The sequence below is a fragment of the Anarrhichthys ocellatus genome, unplaced genomic scaffold, assembly GCF_004355925.1.
Source record: "Anarrhichthys ocellatus isolate YVR2014 unplaced genomic scaffold, GSC_Weel_1.0 scaffold95, whole genome shotgun sequence".
NCBI classification, from domain to species: Eukaryota; Metazoa; Chordata; class Actinopteri; order Perciformes; family Anarhichadidae; genus Anarrhichthys; species Anarrhichthys ocellatus.
The window spans coordinates 566,087-582,667 of record NW_022280125.1 but is presented as its reverse complement, the minus strand read 5'-3'; the positions used below and the strand labels follow the sequence as shown (position 1 = coordinate 582,667).

At 40.6% G+C, this 16,581-nt stretch overlaps 2 protein-coding genes across 2 annotated transcripts; both read left to right on the top strand.

The window, feature by feature from the left end:
• Nucleotides 1-3,187: 3,187 nt before the first annotated feature.
• LOC116398985 (LIM domain transcription factor LMO4.1) lies at nt 3,188-15,353 on the top strand. Its single transcript, XM_075447402.1, has 2 exons — nt 3,188-3,478; nt 14,916-15,353. Exon 2 carries the CDS (start codon nt 14,922-14,924, stop codon nt 15,165-15,167), a length of 246 nt encoding a protein of 81 aa, XP_075303517.1. The 5' UTR covers nt 3,188-3,478; nt 14,916-14,921; the 3' UTR covers nt 15,168-15,353.
• On the top strand, nt 12,614-13,858 carry LOC116398984 (uncharacterized). The gene is made up of 2 exons (XM_031875781.1): nt 12,614-12,934; nt 13,138-13,858. The coding sequence occupies exons 1-2, from the start codon at nt 12,614-12,616 to the stop codon at nt 13,804-13,806; spliced, it is 990 nt and encodes a 329-aa protein (XP_031731641.1). The 3' UTR covers nt 13,807-13,858.
• Nucleotides 15,354-16,581: the final 1,228 nt, after the last annotated feature.

Genomic DNA, 16,581 nt, shown 5'->3' with positions numbered 1-16,581 from the left:
ATTACTAGATCCCTACCCTATTATATTATTCAACTCTCTTCCTCTCATCCCTAGTCTTTGCATTTCTCCCAGCATGCCCCTCCTTTCTGAGCTGTGTCTAATACAGGAGGTGATAACATGTTGTACAGTTTCTGGTGCCTGGCACAGAGACCGGTTGGATGCTTCCCTATCATGTGTAGTGTGCTGCGTAGATTGCTGTGCCCTATTCTTAATCTTGATATTGGAACCTCTTCTCTCCTGTTTCCTCCCCTGTATTTTACACTGCTCACTTTACTCTGAATTGAATGTAGGTGTCTCCCCCTCGTCTCCTGGTCCCAATGTTGTTGCCATACTTTGTTGATATTTTTCCTGATGATGCCCTTTCCCTCTGCTTTGGATAACTTGATACATATGTCTACTTTGTTTTTCTTTAGTGCTTGTTTGGCTAGTTTGTCCACTTTTTCATTTCCTCTGATACCTACCTACATGTGCCAAATAACAGCATTCGATTCTCTTCTTCTTTTGGTAATGAGTGGATTCACTAGCTAGAAGATGCATGTCGCCCTCTACAGAATGGAGTGTGTAGTATCAAAGGTATTTTATTTACAGTGGATTTCAGTATGATATAATTTATACAGTATGTATCGGAAACACATCATTTCACGTGTCGCAAAGATTCTGGTGTGTAAATGTAAGTTCAGCTTTCTGGAAGACTATTTATGAAGTTCACCTTCAGGGCTTTCTGCCAGAAGGGTGTATTTGAACCCCTAACATGAGCTTGTCCTCAACCTAACTGAGTAGGTTTGCTGCCTAGACCTGAGGCCTCGAAGGAACACTTCTCCAATGTGCGAGCAGCACGACACATGAACTTCTACTATAGTGTTGTTGCAACTAATTGAATGATACTGTTTTCACAATTTAGGCATGACCTTGTGTTACAGGTCACAGCATGAATGAGCCTTGATAACAGATTTATGCCTGAGAAAAACAGGAAATAATAAGACAGGCAAACATGTGGTTTCTTCATTCAGCGTCTTCTCAAGCTATTTTATTTCACACTTCTTCAAGTGAAAACAATCTCCTGTATATGTTTTTCCATTTCTACATGACAAAACACAGGAAAAATACATTATATTGTACTAAACAAAATAATCAAAGTTTACACTGCTATCATTACATTAACAAGTTACATTACTATGTTTAATCAACATATCTGTTGTCGCTTGGGATAAAACCCTTCCTAACTGCACTTTGGCAATGTGCCCACAGCCACTGTGGCGTAGGTGAGGAAGACACCATTCCAAATGGCGGCGCTGCTTCACCAGTACAGCGAACCGCTAACAAATGCTAACAAACATTCACAACACTTATATACATATTACAGTCACATTAATTAACATATTTAGTGTGAATCGACCTACCAGAAATAAAGAGTCAATTCATTTCATTATAAAGAAAAAGTACATTGTATAGGAGCCAGATAAATACAAGGGATGTAATACAGGGCTACTATCAGCTTAGCTAGCACTTGACAGTCAGTCTTAACTCACGTAGCTACCAAACAACAACTACATAAAAACACAAAATACTCTATAAAATGTTAAGTACACATTGGTCCCCAATTCATATGTCATCTTTGGTGCACTTTACATGTTACTAACCTGAGAAAAACAGGAAATAATAAGACAGGCAAAGTGTGGCTTCTACATTCGCGCACATACAAGTCTCGGGTCGCGAGGCGGAACCACAGAGCTGCACTGCCATCTACTGGGCATAGATAGAAATACACTTCTAAAGGAAGTTTTATTATGATTAGAAAATCACAGAAATTCGTTCATGAATCAAATATTCCTCAAATAACAAAAATGTGACCATACATTTTGTGTGCGTCATACTTGCTGTATATAAATTTGTTAGTTTTAGTGTTTAAGCAAACCACACTATGTCCAATGCAGATGCTCAAACTCATGTCACGTTATAGTGAAGCTAACCCACCTATGGTCTAACTCTGTTAGTAATACATGCACATGAAACCATGGGAGCATAGCAGAACACACTCACATACAGCTTCATTAACATTGCAGGGGCATGACTTAGCATGAGATTCAGGTCCATTATCCATCACCTTTAGGACGTTAATATAATGGATGTCTGTCCTATATTTTCTACAGCATTCATTCCTGCATCTTAGCAGTTTGTCCACCAGAGGTCACATTCTACAAATGTGTGTTGGTATCTCAGAGTGCACGGTGGGAAACATACAATATGACTGCATGTGGTAATGATTACAATCTCGGTTTTCTTTGTGCCTTACTGACTTAGCGACAGCATGTCAATAAAAAAAATAAGTAAGTACCCTCTCCAAGCTTTTACAGCTAAGCAAACTCATACAGGTAAATGGGTTTGGATGTGGCTTTAAGCTAGACCACACCTTAATGTTTTATAGTCACATCAGCTGTTTCCCCAGTGCTTTGTCATTCCTGCCCATTAACTCAACAGATTAGTTCCCCAACGTCTTCATACAAGCCTATTCTGGTTAACAAGACTATGAACATAAGCACACAACCTCTGAGACTCTGGATCCTTGAGCAGCCCTGTCCCAGAGAGCAAAACTCTGCTGTGCTTATACACAGCTCTGCAGGTGTGATGTAGGATTGTGGTTCCAGCTACAGGCTCAGTTAGACAACAAGAGGCACACAGCGCTGACTATATAACCACATCATTAAAGAGGATGACAGGGACCTGACATTGTGGTAAGAACAGTTTTCCCCTGAGCACCCCTTTGGAGTCTCCCTGAACTGTAACCCTAAATGCAATAGTGTATCATTAGATGTGCATATGTATGCGTATTAATAGAGAATTTGTCATCAACTTTAACTTTAATCCGATGTCACAGCATTACGTTATTAAGACTAAAATAAGAGTAAACTAAACACTAACTTCATCTTATTACACTCAGTGGGTCTTCAATTGACATAATAGGGTGAAAAAAGCATGGAAAATCAAATTCTAATGCTAGAAAAACAAATCATCGCTGTTCTTGCAGCTCCAAACGCTCTGATCGTGACCCATTTTGAACATTCTAAAGTAGGCAAAACTCTCCCCAGTATCATGCTTTATCCTGGCAGGAGGCGGGAGCCCCGCCCCCTTCACCACGTCAGAGAAGGAGTAGTTACACATCCGTTTAAATGAGTGAAGCTGAAGATAACTCCCCTCTGTTCTCTGCTCGCGGGGTCGCAGCTCTGTTCAGGAACAAAGACAGCAGCTGGAACGTTCCAGAGACCAGTCGGTGGTCAGAGAGGTGACGCTCTGTCAGAGCTTTGTAAATGGAAAAGAGAAGAGGACTTGGCTTTCCTCAACACAGACAAACCGGCGCGAGAAGGACGTAGCAGCGGAGAAGTTCCGGCTCTCTGTGTGTCATCTGGCGCTTCTCTGTACTTCGCTGAGGGCGACAGAGAACCGCCGCGGAGCGTCAACACTTCAGGCTCACAGCAGCGAGGTGAGCGGAATGTCACTCCACAGGTCACCGCAGCGCGAGGAGTAATAGACCGACAGCCTTCTGGTGGCTTAGCATAGCATACTACAAAGGACAATAGTAGAAATAATGATAAGATAATGAGTAAAAAATAAAAAGTGAGAGAAAAATGCTTTTAAGCTAACATGACATTAAGCTGGTTTGAGTCATGATATTTTCATTATCAAAATACTTGTCAACAACAATTGTATTATTAATATTACAGCAGTTTCTGTTATTAATCGTTATAACCTAGTAGTAGTAGGCTAGTGGCTGTAGGAGGAGGATTCAATTAAAATATAGTGAAATAAGTAGTTCCTCTCTTTTTGTGCATACCTTACTCTCCTCATCTGATCAAACATGAGTTCATGCAGATTAGAAACTTACGAAATATAAGTTTTTTTTGCTGTGCATGCAGGATGCTTTGCTTTGTATGAGTCCACAGCACTAAAAGGGCATCTTTATAAATTAACTGGTTCTTCCGCAAGAAAACACTTCACTACCGGAGCTCGTGCCGCTGGTGTTAATTAAGAAGAGAAGGGTTTGAATGAAGCCGCATGTCCTTCTCAAGAGAACAAACCCAGAATGTGCCTCATTCTATGTGCTACTCTCTACAGTACAGTACTGGAGAGTCCAGTCGTGGATGACCTGGGGTTATTTGTTAATTATTCCTCGGATGAGGAGTGTGTGTGTGTTGACTGGGTGGGGATCCGTGATCTAGTTAGTGTTTGTCTATGATTGAAGGAAGGAGGTCATCATTCCTGGAAAAAACGCCTGGTACAACGAAGTGGTTTCAGCTTCACCTCTCAGCATCTCTTGGGCTGTGAATTAGATAGTAAAGTGTGACCCAATCGGGCCTAAATTTCAGGAAATCAAAGTGGACCAGTGATGATTCTCAAGAATGATCAGTCAAGCCTTTGAACTCATTTTAAAGCAGACGTTTTGCATATCTCTGTGTCCATCTTCAAACACCAATCAGTTCTAGTTAGAACAAATTGAAAACGAATGCAATTACCCAGAGCTCAAAAGAAAGTCTTCATAATGCTGCAAATGCTATGCAAAAGATATTCAGTTTACACAGATATAAAACAGAGAAATCCTCACATTTGAGTAACTGGCTCCATTAGATGTATATGTTTTTGATTTTAGGTTGATGATTAACTTATTATCAAAACATGCATGCGTAATGTTGCTGTTGACTAATCAATTAGCTGTCCCTCTTTTTCAGTCCTTTTCTTAATATATGTATAAAAGTAATTGTCTGCATCCTGGAAATACAAACCCCTTCATGCCTAAAGACTCCGAGAGACCGTAATTATTTACTCAACGTGATAAATGATTAGATAGCCAGCACTACAGGATCACTCATACTAAAAAGTGGAAAGAGTCACACAAGACCTCTGATCCAAAAAGCCTCGGTCGGTCAATTGCCTGAACAATGGTGGTAGGTCAACTCGCTGGATGTGTGTATCTCAGGGGAGTGACAGTTTTCATCAGCATCACCACCAGTCTATACAGGAAGTCACACAAACATTTACAGAATAAAATGGTATTTATTAAAGGGATATTTTGCCGCTCCAGTCCTAGCCAATCTATTATTTTTATTTATTTTTTTGCATGTTTGTCACACTTAAATGTTTGAGATCATCAAACAAAGTTAAATATTAGACAAAGATAACACAAGTAAACACAAAATGCAGTTTTTAAATGAAGGTTTCTATTATTAAGGGGAAAGTGATTGCCCCCCCCCCCGTTAAAACATAAATTAACTGTGGTTTATCACATCTTTGGAAAGCTGAGTTCAATTTCTCTAGCCACACCCAGGCCTGATTACTGCCACACCTGTTCTCAATCAAGAAATCACTTAAATAGGACCTGCCTGACAAAGTGAGGTAGACCAAAAGATCCTCAAAAGCTAGACATCATGCTGTGATCCAAAGAAATTCAGGAACAAATGAGAAACAAAGTAATTGAGATCTATCAGTCTGGAAAAGGTTACAAAGCCATTTCTAAAGCTTTGGGACTCCAGCGAACCACAGTGAGAGCCATTATCCACAAATGGCGAAAACATGGAACAGTGGTGAACCTTCCCAGGAGTGGCCGGCCGACCAAAATTACCCCAAGAGCGCAGCGACGACTCATCCAAGAGGTCACAAAAGACCCCAGAACAACATCCAAAGAACTGCAGGCCTCACTTGCCTCAATTAAGGTCAGTGTTCATGACTCCACCATAAGAAAGAGACTGGGCAAAAATGGCCTGCATGGCAGAGTTCCAAGACGAAAACCACTGCTGAGCAAAAAGAACATAAAGGCTCGTCTCAGTTTTGCCAGAAAACATCTTGATGATCCCCAAGACTTTTGGGAAAATACTCTGTGGACTGACGAGACAAAAGTTGAACTTTTTGGAAGGTGTATGTCCCATTACATCTGGCGTAACAGTAACACGGCATTTCAGAAAAGGAACATCATACCAACAGTAAAATATGGTGGTGGTAGTGTGATGGTCTGGGGCTGTTTTGCTGCTTCAGGACCTGGAAGACTTGCTGTGGTAAATGGAACCATGAATTCTGCTGTCTACCAAAAAATCCTGGAGGAGAATGTCGCCTCTGTTCGTGACCTCAAGCTGAAGCGCAGTTGGGTTCTGCAGCAGGACAATGATCCAAAACACACCAGCAAGTCCACCTCTGAATGGCTTAAGAAAAACAAAATGAAGACTTTGGAGTGGCCTAGTCAAATTCCCGACCTGAATCCGATTTGAGATGCTGTGGCATGACCTTAAAAAGGCGGTTCATGCTCAAACTCTCCAATGTGGCTGAATTACAACAATTCTGCAAAGATGAGTGGGCCAAAATTCCTCTACAGCGCTGTAAAAGACTCATTGCCAGTTATCGCAAACGCTTGATTGCAGTTGTTGCTGCTAAGGGTGGCCCAACCACTTATTAGGTTTAGGGGGCAATCACTTTTTCACACAGGGCCATGTAGGTTTGGATTTTTTTTTCCCCTTAATAATAAAAACCTTCATTTAAAAACTGCATTTTGTGTTTACTTGTGTTATCTTTTTCTAATATTTAACTTTGTTTGATGATCTGAAACATTTAAGTGTGACAAACATTTAAAAAAATAAGAAATCAGGAAGGGGGCAAACACTTTTTCACACAACTGTATATATTTTTTATCATAAAAACACAACGATTGTGAAATATGGTCTAAATGTCATCATTTTATCACCGACTTCAAATAGTCGCTGCAAAAACGTTTTAACCGTCTGCTAAACTTAGTAAAGCTCACTGTAAAAGTAGTAGTGATTTACAAAGGACGAAGGAAACCATGGGGCATGGGCAACAATTCATTTTATTTATTAAATGTTTTAAATACAATTTCAGTAAACTAGAAAAATACATGATTGTTTACAGTGCAAACAATAAATCAAAACCAAATTCTTCTTTAAATGTCGTTGTCAAAGCCATCCAGGAGCCAGTTTTAGATGGTCTGCCATATTTAAGGTGGACATCTGTAAATCAACAAACTATTATTAAAAATAAATATTATCATCCTGAAAGTTTGAATGTCCATCAAGGGTTTGATATGTCTTTGAGCATAACTGCAATTTCTGTAATTACAATTTTACATAAACAACTAATGCTGTGTTCACACCAAACGTTTGGTGTGAACACAGCATTAGGATGAACACATGGTAGTCTCTCTATATTATATACACAGTATCATACTGTACACTGTTTGTATGTTGCTGAATGCCAAACTTTGTTTTGACCCTCTTCTTGTTTGTACATGACTTTATTTTACTCACTTCCCAACTGTACACAGTGGCTCAGTGGTAGATCAATCAGAGAATCGGCGGTTCGATCCCCGGCTCAGCTAATTCACGTCGATTTGTCCTTGGGCAAGACACTTAATGCCAAATTGCTCATGGCTCAATGGGTATGAATGGTTAGTGGGTTCTTATGGGCGGGTGCATGGTATGTATGTATGAAAGTGTAAAAGCCCTTTGATACCATTTACTCACATCATCTTACCATTACTCCACTCACTTTCTGTGTGTATTTTCAATGTGAAATGGCCTACAGCAAGAGCCCATATAGCCAGTCGGCAACATTAACTTACACACGTTTATGTTTACTGTTGGTCCGCGCTGCAGTACGCTTCATGCTAACATGCTATCGTTACAAGTTAGCAGCGTAGCCCGCATCGTGAGGCGCATAAAATTATACAAATGGCATTATTGAAATACAGTAGTACAACTACTAAGAAAGTATGTAGTTAGCGTCATGAGCATGATATGTCTACTTCTTCATGTCCAGCAGTATGTACTGTGTTGTTCTTTCCTACCACAGTCGGGTTCAACAGAAGAAGGCCATGCATTCCCTGTCTGGATTCACACTGAAATATCTAAAGCCCTGCTTCCACTCACTGAAACTGATGACGCATCAAGGCTTTGCATGGCAGATGATGAATAAAAGCAGGATTTGCACTTTATTTATATAAGAATTGAATTAGAGAGAATTTGACAGATGTCGTGACACTTGCTGGATTAACACAGGTGTTTGCATGAGGATTACATCGGCTGCTCCTCTGCAATTAGGTTCACACGTGGCAGGGAATAATATTCAAGATAAAGGTTTCACTGTTGGTGTCCATGTTGTGTTTACTTTCTTTGGTTGAACCTTGACTACTGTATCTTCCCCTGAACCTTTCATTGTATGTCGAAGCATGGGACACCCAGACTGCTTCCACCAGCAAACAGCTGCAAAATCCACTAGTACAGTGAGATGAAGCCAAAACGTCACGCTAGCCTCTGTGACACAGTTCAGTCATTCAGTATTTCTTTCATTGGTTTTGTCCATATCTATAATGATATAATATATAAAACTATTCCAGACATGTCTGAACCATCCCTGGCTTCTCAACTCCCTCATGGAATCGCCTTTTCTCTCAAGCTGTGACATTAAGGCCACAAATGTCTAGGGCTCATGGGAAATGCTGTTGGCTAAAGGCCGCTAAAGGCAGAAAGATTAGATTACACATGGAGGCGACTGTGGTCGTCCTTCAATCAGAGGATCAGCGGTTCGATCCCCGGCCCCGTAGTCCATGTTGTTGTGTCATTGCACAATACACTAAACCCCAAATTGGCTGTAGGCTGTATGAATGCCCTGTCATCAGTGTATGAATGGGTGTGAATGGGTGAATGATGACATGTAGTGTGAAAGCGGCGGAAGACTAGAAAAGAGATATACTTTTAAGAGTCCATTTACCATTTTACATATGGAGTAAACCTCATGATATAGTGTTGAGTAAGGCTTTATGTTGTTATACATTTAATTTAATGAAACACAGACATGTAATTATAGTCAGATCTATCGTGCTCTAGATGAAGCAGTGAAATTATAAATCTGTTATTTTACACATTCACACAGCCACTGATTTATTACCAGCCGTCCTTCCTGCATTTGGCAGTTTAAACTGTTTTACTTTTAGTCTAGATTATAACTTTAACTTCTTCTTATTTGTGTATTATTATCTAATGAATATTTTCTAACAATCCACATACAGAGCTTTGATTGATCAGTAGGCGGTGCTTTTATACGAGTTGATCTCTAATCTCCATCCCACTTCGCAGCAGGTCAGGGCTCCTGTTAATCCTTTTACCTGGTTTTAGAAACTTAAACATGCTGGCTGGAGTACTGTGATAAAGACCAGGATGCTGTGCACATACATCGTTTGTCAAGAAAACAACATAAATGATGATAAATGGATTTTTCGCACAACCCTGAGATCAGGGACCAACAACCAAACTGTGGATTAAGTCAAAAAATCAACAATATTATAAATAAACAAAACATCCATTATACTACTACAAGCGTACTACCTAAAAGCAACAAGCAACCACGTGGTGTGTGTTTGTTTTTGTGTGTTGAAGGGGAAGGAGAGAGAAAAAAGAGAGAGAGAGCAAGATGGCGGACGTAGTCATGTGAGTGGTTATGCCATGCAAGATTAAAAGGGGGGATGCAACACACAATGGAGGCCACCCTTAACACCACGTGGGTATGAATAAGTGTAACGATGTATGTGTGTGTATGGATACGTGTGTGGGTTAGTTAGGAAAAGAAGAAGAAAGACCTCGATACAAGGCAGGTCCTCACCACAGCAGTAAAGAACAGTAACTGTAACTTTATCCCACAGAAGACCAACTGGAGAACTCAAGTTTGCCACTGGACCTTTAACTAATAAAGTACAGTTTACCAACTTTACTCGCGGTGGTGGATTTAAACACACCAAAGCTCAGCAGCGTGGAGCAACATTATTTTACACAACACTGAACGGGGCTCAGCGGTCTGTAAAATACACAATAGCTTATCGTCCAGCGAGATAGGGACTGTTACCTAGGTTGTTCGGCACCAATGTTGTCACCTCCTTTTAGCAACATGACTCGCAGTGGAACTGCGCAGGGTGAAGGTGTGCACAGATGTTTATAGTTTTGGTGACGTCATGACCGTGTCACAGGGATTCCCTGGGGTTCCTGTGGGGCTTGTCCAATGAGGCACCAGTGTTTAAACCAGTTTAGGCATTTCTTTTTACATGTAGGCCTCTCTCTTTGTCTCTCCTACATGGTGAAGTCCCAATACATGCATCACTACTACTGAAACCTGGATAAACAGGAATATGAATAACCAGATTTCTTATGTTCCAAGAAACCAGACAAAGACCTTTTGTTTTGAATAGAGAACTATGTTTAGTTATATTGCCCTTTGCTTCAGGCTGTTGTTGTGTATATGCACTGTAAAAATTGAAAAAGGGCAAAATATTAGAAACACTTAAAAGAGATTTCAGCCTCTTGAACCTGAATTTAATGCTAATATTGACAAAACCAGAATTAAAATGGTTTAATTTAAAAGTGAATTTTTGAATTAGGTAGTTGACTCACTTTTTCAATTCACGAATAAGCCTTCGCTAATAGGAAGGTTTGGCCCCGGTGCATGAGGCTGTTTGGTTTGAATGCAGCCTTGGGCTCCTTTACATGGTGTCCCTGTGGCTGATTAGAGCCAGGTGGCTACTCTAGGAAATGAGGGTATTGAGGGCAGCCTGCTTCACTGCAGAGGACCAGCTGCTGCAATCTCAAATAATCTTGTGGGAAGGCTAGTCGTAAAGCTAAACATGGCCTTGCTGAAATTAGACACTCTAGAGGACAAATTGTGCTGCTGTTGCTCATTTGGAAAATTAATCTAGCCCTGCAATTATTTTATGTTGTTGTTGTTGGCGCTAATTATAAATCATGGAAGCGGCTGAAGAGGCGCTGTTGCTGACTCATTGCTGAGTAGCACACACTGCTATGGTTGTACTCAGTGTGACTCAAAAGCAATATTATTCCCAGCTGTGCATGAAATTCGTTCAGTTTTGTCATGGAAGGAAACAGGAGAAATACAGTGAATGTTGCCTGATGGCATATGTCTAACACCAGCAGCTATAGCAACTTAACTTATAACCATTACATTTTGAAACCGTTTACAATAAGTTTGGATTGTGTTTCCATGACGTTTGAAAGAGATGATGAAGAAATGAGCAGCAGAATGAAATGAATGAAGTGTAGGTCTCTGCATCCTGACAGTGCAGCCATGCTGCACAGCATCAAAGAGTCTCCTCTTTGGACAAATTATCAAGTTAAAGTACATTATTTGTGTGTATGGTTTTGTTTGGACACAACTGTGAACTTGGTGTTAAACTGTAACTCTGATGGAGTGTGTGTGTGTGTGTGTTTTCCTGTTGGGTTTTCTCCACCAGTAAATAGTCCCACGCTTTTTACCAGGAAGTTCCAAAGCCAATCGATTGCATTGGATACATGGCCGATACAAGGCCTAATGATTTATAATGGTCAGCTTAATACTTCCGGGGCTGTGTGGATTCCTCAAGCATAAACATTAACTGCAAAACATCTCTCTCACTCTCACTCACTCTCTCTCTCTCACTCCCACTCCCACTCTCTCTCTCACTCTCTGTCACTCTCTCTCACTCTCACTCTCTCTCACACTCTCACTCTCTCACACTCACACAGCAACGTGGTGCTCAGTCCTTCTCTGTAATGTGTCTAAAAGTCAAAATGAAAAAAAAAGATAGATGCCATCATTTCCAAAATTCACACCTTGTTTTTATCTAACAAGATATTCTTCTTAAATCTCTATTTGTTGGCGATTAGCCTTTCAAAAACAGCATTCTCACTGCGGTTTACTCTCCGGCTTGCTGGAAACGGTGTGGATAGCCTCGAATGTTTAAACTGCTTTGTCATTTATTCTCACAAATTATTCGTTCATCATTATTAATCAGGGGGTGGCCCTATTATTACAGTTTTTCTCAATTGCTAAAACACTAAAACACATTAGCTGAACAAAGTTCTCAGTTGCCTGAACTCATTTAGCTAATTGTGCAGTCTGTTGTCAATACCTTAAACTATTTCACATGGTAAAACACAATTTGCAGATCTCACTTAGACTTTTCAGCAAAACTCTAAACACATTCTCGGTCTCAAAACACATTCTGCACTCTAATGCACATGTCATCCATACTGGTAAACACAAGTGGCAACAATCAAATACAAATAGAGAACACGTGTCATTGATTAAACACAATCACTCAAAATCGATTTCACTTGTATCAAATGATGTGACACAACCAATATAAGCCAGTTTAGAGAGCAAACGGGTGGTTGAAGGTGGGAAGGAGAAAGTCTGAGAATGGATAGAAGAAACAATGTGAGAGGACGAGGACAAGTGCGTATGAGAGGTGGGCGACAAGGAGGAAGAGGAGGAGGGCAAGAAAGAGGAAGAGGAGGACGAATAAGAAGAGGAAGACAAAGAGTGGAAATATCTGATGAAATTCGAGCAACAGTCATAGACCATGTTATAGTCCACGGACTGACAATGAGGGAAGCAGGACTTAGAGTGCACCCCAATTTGAGCCGATTTTCTGTGTCCACCATAGTAAGGACATTCAGAGAAGAGAACAGGTACAGTATGCTACTGTATTTTTGTAATTGCAAATTTACTGTACTACACTATATGCAGCTGTTTCAATAGACATTTGTAAAGTTCATCACTGTATTTATTGTACTGCATGAATATTTTTTGTAACTGCACATCTACTTTTTGTAGAACTGCAAGGCTGCCACATGCAGGTGGAAGGAGAGCTATATTCACTCAGGAGCAAGAGACCGTTACAGTGGGCATGGTCCTTCAAGATAATTTAATACGACTCAGAGAAATCCAGGAACGAGTGATACAAGACAACACACACTTCCAGGGAATCGACAGTGTGAGCATTTCCACAATTGACCGTGTCCTCCATCGTAACAGGATACGAATGAAACAAGTATACAGAGTACCTTTTGAGCGCAACTCACCAAGGGTGAAAGAACTGCGAGCTCAGTATGTGCAAGTAAGTGTACATTCAGACACATTTACTGTAATCCAGATTGTCTACAGTACTGCCACATACTATGTGAATGACATTACTCTTCAGTACATGCAATGTATGTGAATCAGAAGTGCATACAGTAGGCCAAATCGAACTCTACAATATAGCACTGTCTCTGTACAACTTACTAAATTCTACATACATTATATTGTATTCCTACACAGACAATATTTGACTTGGAATCCTTGGACAGACCCCATGAGTTAATCTTTGTCGATGAAGCAGGCTTCAATCTAACAAAGAGGAGAAGGAGAGGCCGAAACGTGATTGGACAGCGGGCCATTGTTGAAGTCCCTGGTCAACGAGGTGGCAATGTCACAATCTGTGCTGCTATCAGCAACCATGGTGTTCTACATCACCATGTTACACTCGGGCCATATAACACCCAGCATCTTCTAAGATTTCTGGCCAATCTAAGAGATATTTTATTTGAGCAGCAGGGTCAAGAGCTAAATGAGAATCCCATTCCCACCAATGTGATAGTGCTGGACAACGTCAGTTTCCACCGAGCTGCTCAGGTAAGGGAATGGTTTAACATCAATGGTCAGTTTATGACCTTGTACCTCTCTCCATACTCGCCTTTCCTGAATGCGATTGAGGAGTTTTTCTCCTCATGGAGATGGAAAGTGTATGATAGACAACCCTACACCAGAGTAAATCTGCTGCAAGCCATGGAATTAGCCTGTGGTGATATAGGTGAGGAATCATGTCAGGGCTGGATACGGCACACAAGAGGCTTCTTCCCCCGTTGCCTCAGGAGAGAAAATATTGCTTGTGATGTCGACGAAGTGCTCTGGCCTGACCCAGCCCAAAGACAAGAAGAAGCACATTGATGACATGTTGACTCCTTTGATTTTTGTCCCTTTTACTGTAGTATTATATACTGTAGTAGGCCTACAGTGCATTGTAGGCTGTATAATGTACAATAAACAAATTGTATGGCCTTGAACATCGTGCTTTCTATTTGTTACAGTAACAGTACTGACTGCTCAATAGATTTTGACTGGTTGCAGGTTCATATCAACAAAGAACAAGAATTACAGTATCACAGAGACAAAGGACACGTTTGTGAGATGCAGGGTACAGTACTGTAAAAATAGGGGTACAAGGAGGAGGAAGAACAAAAGAAATTGCAAAGAGCAAAGCACAGTAGTAATTTCTGATCAATTTTGAGCTACTGTAATAGAACATGTTTTCGTTCATATGAAATTTGTTTTGAGATTAAAAATCTACTTCTCCCTGAGAACTATATGTTTTGAACAATGTGTTTTCTATTTATTGGTGTATTGTTTACTGACTGCTTGATAGTGTATATTATTTTGATCACTTTGTTTATGATTTGAGAGCAAATCATTTGTGTTTGATTTTGAGCACAGGTAAAACTGTTTTGAGGCGAAAGTTTCATTTTGCAAGAGGATTCAGAGGTTTTGTAAATAGTGCTTGAAGATGAGGTTTTGTGTTTACAGTTTTGAGAAAATGGGTGACCGTTTCAAGAAATGTGTCTTGGCAATCGAGAAAAACTGTAATCGAAAAAATAATGAATGAATAAAAGAAAATAATGGGGAGTTAAAGCCCTAAATTATCGGCAGCTTTAGCAGACAGGCTTGCATAACAAGTTATTGTTTTGAGTCTTCATTGATGATCCCAATAACAATTGTGTCACCTACCTTAAAAAATAAGATCTAACAGCCTACGACCAACTTTTATAAACAGTGTCAACTTATACACATTGTAAGGCCACATTTTTGGGGCCGATACCAAATTTGAATATACATATTGACCGATATTCAAACTGACATTTTTGATAAGGAAAAGGGCCTTACTATCAGAAAAGTAAGCAGTTTGGAGCTTTTCATTTAAGAATGCCACATATTTAACTGTTTCCATTGAATATTTCCACTTGCCTGCCTTAATGTCTAACCTCTCTTTCTCTCGTCTTCAGGTTGCTATGGTGAACAGCAGGGTGGAGGCGCCCACAGTGGCAGTGATGAGCGGTGGTGGGGTTACAGCGGGCAGGCTGTGTGCAGGATGTGGAGGTCGAATCGCAGACCGCTTCCTGCTCTTCTCAATGGAGCGGTACTGGCATACGCGATGCCTCAAGTGCTCCTGTTGCCACGCTCAGCTGGGCGAGTACAGCAGCACCTGCTACAGCAAAGGCGGCATGATCCTCTGCAAGAATGACTACATCAGGTGAGCCCTGATCATCTGTGTAGACAGTGGTCTATAAAGATCTTAGAACATTAGCATTCTACTGGTCTAATGTGACCTCACCCATTGCTAATGTTCTAAGACCAGTCATTGTACTGGTCTAATGTGACCTCACACTAGGGCTGGGCAGTATACCGGTTTTAATTTCTCATATGATATGAATTTTTTATATACCGTCATACCGGTGCACAGCCGAAACAACTTCTGTCGCTCTTCAACAGGCAGCAAAATATATTGTTCGCCGCTGTGAGCGCTACTTCTTCTAGTTTTATGGCGGTTGGCATCCATCTTATTTGTGCAATACCGCCACCTTCTGCTCCGGAGTGTGGATCAGACAGTGGACTGTGAGCGCTTTGGCCGGAGCTAGTTCTCTTAAGTGTATTGAGAGGGAACTCTTGAGTCCTTATACCACAGGTGTCAAACTCAAGGCCCGCGGGCCGAATCCGGCCCGCCACGTCATTTTATGTGGCCCGCGAATCCGCCAGCAAAAAAACAATTATTTATTTATTTATTTTTTTAATTTTGGAAAATAAATTTAAAGTTAGACTTGGAAATAAAAGTATCCCCATGGTCGAAATTCTGAGATAGAAAGTTGAAATTCTGAGATAGCATGTTGTCTGTGTACCGACATTAAAACTATCACAACAGGTGGACAGGAGAGGGAACAGCCCGTAAAGTGGTTTTCCAACAAGTGATTGAGTTGAAAAAGATCGACAAATAATCCCAAAATGTCCACGAAGAGAAAAATTGATGCAGAGGGAAGAAGATGTAATTTAAGATGGGAAAGCGAATACATGTCTGTGCTTCAAGGAGAAAAATGGGTCTGTCTTCTGTGCTATGATGCGTGTCGGTGATGAAGGATACAATTCACGTCGGCATTTTGACACCAAACACGGAGCTAAATTTAGCCTCCAAGAAAAACATAAAATTGTCCAAGAATTAAAAGGCAGACTGCAATCACAGCAGAATATATTTACAGAAGCTACAGCCCAGTGCATGCTAAAGGTATGTGAGCAGGTGAGCTCCGACCAGATACAGACTTTTACAAATGTCAGAAACACCATCGCAGACCGAGTTCAGGAACTAGCAGCAATCTAACAACACAGCTAGCTAAGAGATGAGCAGGTACTCGTCTTCTTCATTAGCTGTTGATGAAAGCACAGACAACACGGATACAGAGCATCTATCCATGTTTATAAGACCTGATCTCAGTGAGGAGCTCTTGGATGTAGCTGCCATGCACCGGATGACGACGGGGACATTAGTGATGCAGAGGTGACAAAAATAGCTTTGAACAAAGTTAATGTAATAACTTGTGTTTAATGATATTTGTCTTTGTTATTTTCTTTAATAGTTTGATCTTTGATAGAGTAATGTGGGTTTCTTAACCCTAAATTAAA

Coding starts and splice junctions, on each gene's coding strand:
- LOC116398984 (XM_031875781.1), top strand. CDS start 12,614: ATGAATATTTTTTGTAACTGCACATCTACTTTTTGTAGAACTGCAAGG. Junction 12,935..13,137: donor TGCGAGCTCAGTATGTGCAA/GTAAGTGTACAT, acceptor ATTCCTACACAG/ACAATATTTGACTTGGAATC.
- LOC116398985 (XM_075447402.1), top strand. CDS start 14,922: ATGGTGAACAGCAGGGTGGAGGCGCCCACAGTGGCAGTGATGAGCGGT.